Below are 6,454 nucleotides of genomic sequence, written 5' to 3' on the forward strand. Positions count from 1 at the left end.
ATAATAATACTGAAGATGATTTTATCGATGACACTTATCTTGAAATACTTGCCATCAAATCGGAAAGAAAATAAGTGGTATTGTCCATCCCTAGTCCCGTTCCTAGCTACTTCAAACTATGGACTCCACCCTCCTCCCACCTATTTTTGTAAACAGATAGGCAAGTGGCTAACAAGAGTTTAGCTCCTCAAGAATAGATTGGTAAAACACATGGCGGGGGAGCACTAGCTTATTAGCATTTAAAGAGTTATGAAGGAAAACAGCTCACTGTGATCTGAGGTGTTTTTGAATGGGTAAAAAGTGTATTTATTTACACTACCATTGAGAAATCTATCCAAGGCAACTTACAGACTGTTCACCAAGACCCTAAAGAATAATATCAACTTGTGTAAAATGAGCATCCAATGTCATGTTTAACAAGGAAGTCTAATTAAAAAAGGAAAGGAAGGAAAGTTTTGATGTTGCCATTTATGATGTAGCATACTCAAAATTTGTGTTCTACCATCTCATGGCAAAACTACTTGATTGAGTGGCTAATTATTAATTTGAACATTCTCATTCTCACAATTTAGTGCAATTTGCTCATCTCCCAATGACGGTTGGGTTTAGGGGTGGGGTATGGTGCAAACGTAAAAATCAGACATTTTCATACGACTGAACTCGTACAAATTTATATAATTTAGCGACTAAACTGACAAAACGTAAAATAGCTGCATTTCCTTGTGAGATCAGAAAGGTTCAACACACACAGTAGTGAACATTTCAAAGGGAGTTGGGGGGTTGGTGCCTTGCTCAAGGGTCTCATCCCAGTTGTGGGTTTGAGGGTGGAATAGAGCACTGGATATTAACATCACCTACAATCCAAGCCTGACATAAGACTTTTTGATCACAAGTCACTGACCATTAGCCACAACTGCCCCTAAAAAGTGCAGCATCACAACAAATTTACAGATCCTTGAGTAAAATTCCCATTCATTTTCTTCAAAGAGGAGTATAATTTTAACAATATCCTTAGTTCAAACTCACAATGAAGAGACATTGCAAGGTTGGCAATCAATAGTGTCTGCTTTTTATTTAACAGTGGATCCATTCCAATGAAAGGACTCATTATACCACCAGTGTGCAGCATCCACTTGGATGATGCGACGGCAGCACAGGACAACGGCGCCAGTGCGCTCACCACACACCAGCTATAGGTGGAGTGAAGAGACAGTGATAGAGCCAATTCTGTGGATGGGGTGATTGGAAGGACATGATGGGTAAGGGATGATGGAGGGAATTTGGCCAGGACACAGAGATTACACCCCTACTCTTTACGAGAAGTTCCAAGGGATTTTTAATGACCACGCAGAGTTAGGACCTCGGTTTAAGTCTCATCCGAAGGACGGCGTCTAGTGTCCCCTTCACTTTTACTGGGGCATTAAGTCTCACGCAGACTGCAGAATGAGCGTCTCACTAACACCTCTTCCAACAGCAACCTATTTTTCCCATGTGGTCACCCATCCAGGTACTGACCAGGCTCGGCCCTGATTAGGTCCAGTGAGTAACCAGTCTTGGGTGATTGAGCATTTTAAGCATTATAGATAAAAAATAAAGCTGCCTAGTCATACAAAAAGCTCAAACTGTTGAATAACACAAACACAATAAGCAATGCTGTTTACTACAGTGTAGAGGAATGCTCGTGGCGTTCTTCCATCCGCTAACAGCTAGTTCCGTGTGGCAGAAGTGCAGTTGAATACATTCTGCCCAGCCGGCCCTGCAGGTAGAAATACACCACCCTCTCCTGAAGGGAAGCAAAGTGTAGCAGTAGGAACGACTAGACTGATGGTAGCCTATTTTTAGACCTGCACCATAATATAGTCGGTCCTGTTGTTTTTTTAACCACACCCCATCTTCATTCATCCCTCTCAGTTTAAGAAGTTGGTGCACAGAGTTTGGGAACAGATTGTGGCTTAATTGAATTAGACTATGCAGTATTACTTCCTAAATTGACTGCTGAAATTAAATGAAAACGAAACGCTTTTTATTTAGGTTACACACTGTATTAGTAGACTTTCATATACTCAAACGAATGTTGTTTTAGCTGGTGGACAAAGGCTTTAGGAGTGGCAGTGAGATGGTATTCATGCAATGAGATGACGCCTGTGTGTATGTGCCTGCAGTGCTCGGTCCATTACTGGAATCTAATTACGCAGAGAGACCCTGACAGCACTCTCTCATATCATAACTCAGGAGCCAATAGGAAACTGCATTAGTGAGAGCTTGACAGGAAATAGCTTCGGAAGGAGAGTTCAGCCCTGTCTCTTTCAGCATATGGACAACAGGTAACAGGATATTTTATTCAAGATGCGCACGTTCTGTATCATCTATAATCTACAGTGATCAAAAATGGTTGTAAAAGTAATAAAGTAATAATATTCAAAAGTGACACAATGAGTGCAGTATGACGTTTTTAAGTATAAAACACTGTATTTTCTTGTAAAATGTGCTAAAGAAATGTTTTATTTACTCTTTTAACTGTATATTTGAAGATTTATGCAAAAGAATCAACCCAAATAGCAATCTTAGTACGAATAAATAGGTATTAAAGGTGCTGTGCAAATAAAAGCAATTTAAATTTTATAAAATGTACATATTTTGATGTATTTTCACTCTCAATATGCCAGTAGCCACTGACTTCCATTGAATTTATCATGGATTACAGTTTCAGCTAAAAATCTTCTCATACTGAAGGGGGGAAATGAAAAATCTACTACACTTTTGGCCTGAATGAGAGTAAATAAAAGCCTATTTAAAGATTTTTAACGTGAACAATCTATTTAATATGCACAAATATGTGATGAAATGACCTAGACTTAACTTTGATGTTTCCACTACGACATTTCTAGCAAATTTTACAACATATTAAATTTAATGTGCAAGTAAAAAGGTTTAAATAGTATCAGCTTATTAAAAAGTTTCCCAGAAATCATTGTTTTGTTTACAGCAAACCACTGTCAAAGCTTAACGGTTTCTTTGGTATCTGCTGAATCTTACAATTTCTCAAATATTTGCACAATATTAAATTCAATGCATGAGTAGAAAGGTTCAAAGCTGGGTATTTACTTGATACCCGCTCAATCTTACAATTTCTTAAATATTTGCATCATATTAAATTCAATGCGTGACTAGAAAGGTTTAAATAGTTTTATCTTATTTAAAAAAATCCCAGAAATCATTGTTTTGTTTACAAAAAACATTGTCGAAGCATAACAGTTTCTTTTCCACCCGCTTAATCTAGCAAATCTCTCAAATATTTGCAACATACTAATTCCACGTTGTTAACAATTTCCTGTTAAATCTACAGTAGCTTACCTGACAGCAGTTTGCCGGTAACTTACTGTAAATCAGTTACAGCAAAAATACTCTATTTACAGCACCATTTAGTATCCATATTTACAGTATAGTGTACAGTAATTTTCATAATGCAACTTTAAAATACAGTAACATGCTGTATAACTGTCCTACAGTAAAATACAGTTCATATCACAGTTAAATACTGTGTAATTTACAAAAATCGTTAACAGTGAATGTTGAAAGGTTGAAATATTATCTTGTTTAAAAAAGTATACCAGAAATCATTGTTTTCTTTACAGCAAACCACTGTAAAAGCTGTGGAGTTTACATGATACCCACTGAATCTTACAATTTCTCAAATATTTGCAACATGTTAAATTAAATGTATGACTAGAAAGGTTCAAATAGTATTATCTTATTAAAAGGTATTCCAGAAATCATTGGTTTGTTTATAAAAATCATTGTCAAAGCTTCATGGTTTCTGTTACCTGCTGACTCTTACAATTTCTCAATTATTTGCACAATATTAAATTCAGCATTGTTAACAATTTCCTGCAGAATCTATAGTAACTTACTGTAAATCAATTACAGCAAAAATACTCTATTTACATTTACAGCGACATTTAGTTTCCATATTTAAAGTATAATATACAGTAATACAGTAATTTTCACAATGCAACCTTAAAATACAGTAACATACTGCATAACTGTCCTACAGTAAAATACAGTTCATATTACAGTTAAATACTGTGTAATTTACAAAAATTAACAGTGAATGTATGAGTAGAAAGGTTGAAATATTATTATCTTGTTAAAAAAAGAATCCCAGAAAACATTGTTTTGTTTACAGCAAACCACTGTTAGAGCAGTTTATTTGATACCTGCTGAATCTTACAAGAGCATTTGGCACAGTGTGCATCCATGATGTCAGATCGGAAGCAGTGGGAAGACTGATTTAGGATTCATCACAATGAAGAGATGAAAGGCAAATTTAGAGCCAGTGTTTGAATGTAGTTCAACAGACCATGAAGAAAACCCCACCACAGGCACTAGATCTGACAGCTCCAAAAATGTAATATAACAAAAAAAAAATAGGGTGGAAAAAATGTCTCTGGGAAAGCTCTGAGCAACAAATCACATAACACCTTTGAGTGACACGGAAGGGCATCTATGCATCCATGCAGACAGGCTAATGCCCTACATGACTCAGCCAGGCCATCACTTATTTATGGCTGGCTTACATTGATAAATTAGCTTATGATAGGGCATATAAGCAGGGTGAGTGAGGCTAAGAGTGTTACTGTATGGCTCTTTTAGAAGGGCGTGATAGAAGAGTTTGACTATTGTCTTTTTTTAACAAGCTCTGCATGGACGTCAGCTGTGAGTTCAAGCATAAAAACACCAAGGGTAATAAATTGAATCTCAAGCGGTGGCACTTCAAAAACATGCCAGAATAACACCAAGGATCCAAACAATGCTGCTCTAACTGGGCAGTTTGTCAGGTGTGAAACTTCACTGCAGGAATCACACAGTCACTACAGCGTCACTTAAGCTGAAAAGTAACCAAAACAAATCGATCGTATCCTGCTATTTGTTTAGTTTTCTATCTATCTATCTAAAACCATTTTAAAATAGTTGAAATTTTGTAGATTGTATATATTTTTTTACAATATTTGGCATGAATTTAATCGTATTATCTTTAAATTTCTAAAAATGTTTGGTGACTAAAATTATATATATATAATTATATATGTCTGTCCGTCTGTCTGTAATGTTAACACAATTGCAAATTCCTGTTAACTTGCCATAACTTTAGGAAGTATGAATTGTAATTGTTTAAAATTTATTCACAATTCAAGACAAAAACATTTTGTCTGAAAAATGAGCCACATTATAAATATAAAAAGACGCCGAAATAACAAAAAGGAACTATCAATATAAATTAAATAATAAAAATAATAATAATAATAATAATAATAAACTCTAAAAATAATGTTTCAACTCAAATATGGGTAAAAAAAAGTCAGTTTACAAATGTAAATTTTGGTTGAAGTTGCTCAAATTTTATTTAAATTTGTGTTGAAACATCCTTTTAATGTGTCAATGGTTTGTGAACAACCTTGCTTTGATGAACTTTAAACTAATTTCTAATTACAAATTTATGAAAAAAGTGTTTATTTATTAATTCTTCACCAGAGTTTACATATTTAGGCTACTTATTCGCCAGATTTAAAAATCTAACTTGATCAATGACATCACTGCAAAACAATCACCTTGTTGAACCTTTATTTTAGATAGATAGATAGATAGATAGATAGATAGATAGATAGATAGATAGATAGATAGATAGATAGATAGATAGATAGATAGATAGATAGATAGATAGATAGATAGATAGATAGATAGATAGATAGATAGATAGACCTCAGCGTGTCTGATGTAAAACAACGTTGCTATGAATGAGCTAAACAGACTTCATTGCGATAGTCTACGGATGCTTCTGAAGGATTCGGTAACCAGGACAACGCCTCATCCTCCGCATCATGGACTATAAGACCGCGAAACACGGGTGTCACGCTCGCCCACACACACACCGAACATCAGAAAGCGGAATGCTGCGTTCATTTCACACACTCACACAAACTGACCTGGCGGATGCGGTTCTGGTGGGGCGGAGAGCCTCCTTCGGGTGAGGTATTGTTGGAAGAGGCCATCCTCACGTCTCGGACGGAGCCGCCCCTGCTCTGACTTTCTACCGAGCTTTTTGACATTCAGCCTCAGCGCGTGACGGTGTCCACAAAACGGTGTCTGGCAGTCCTGATGCTGTGGTTGTCAAGAGCCGTGTGCTCCGGCCTCAGATAACAGGGCTGAAGCTCCGGCTCATGTTGTGGTTGATTTTGGGGAGCGGGAGACAGACGGACGTCCTGTGGCGTGACGGTGCGGGTCTCGCGCGCGGTGTCCTGCGGCACTCCTGCTGTTCCCACGCACCGATGGATGCTGCAGTGCTGAAACGCTGGCACAGATGGAGGATGAATGATGGTAATTAGCGACAAGCCTGAGATAAATATACGATGGTGTAAGAGAGGCGCAATATGAGCGATGCTCTCCTCGCCGTGTT

The 6,454-nt window shown here is 37.1% G+C and overlaps 1 protein-coding gene across 2 annotated transcripts in view; it reads right to left on the bottom strand.

The window, feature by feature from the left end:
- ank2a (ankyrin 2a, neuronal) overlaps nucleotides 1–6,454 on the bottom strand; it is a 121,483-nt gene extending 115,029 nt beyond the window's left edge. For both annotated transcript variants that reach the window (XM_056461465.1, XM_056461455.1), the window contains exon 1: nucleotides 5,985–6,454. In XM_056461465.1, the coding sequence (XP_056317440.1) occupies nucleotides 5,985–6,107 (123 nt within the window). In that variant the 5' untranslated portion in view covers nucleotides 6,108–6,454. The remainder of the gene's footprint in view (nucleotides 1–5,984) is intronic.

This window comes from Danio aesculapii, chromosome 1 (assembly GCF_903798145.1).
Source record: "Danio aesculapii chromosome 1, fDanAes4.1, whole genome shotgun sequence".
Classification (NCBI taxonomy): Eukaryota; Metazoa; Chordata; class Actinopteri; order Cypriniformes; family Danionidae; genus Danio; species Danio aesculapii.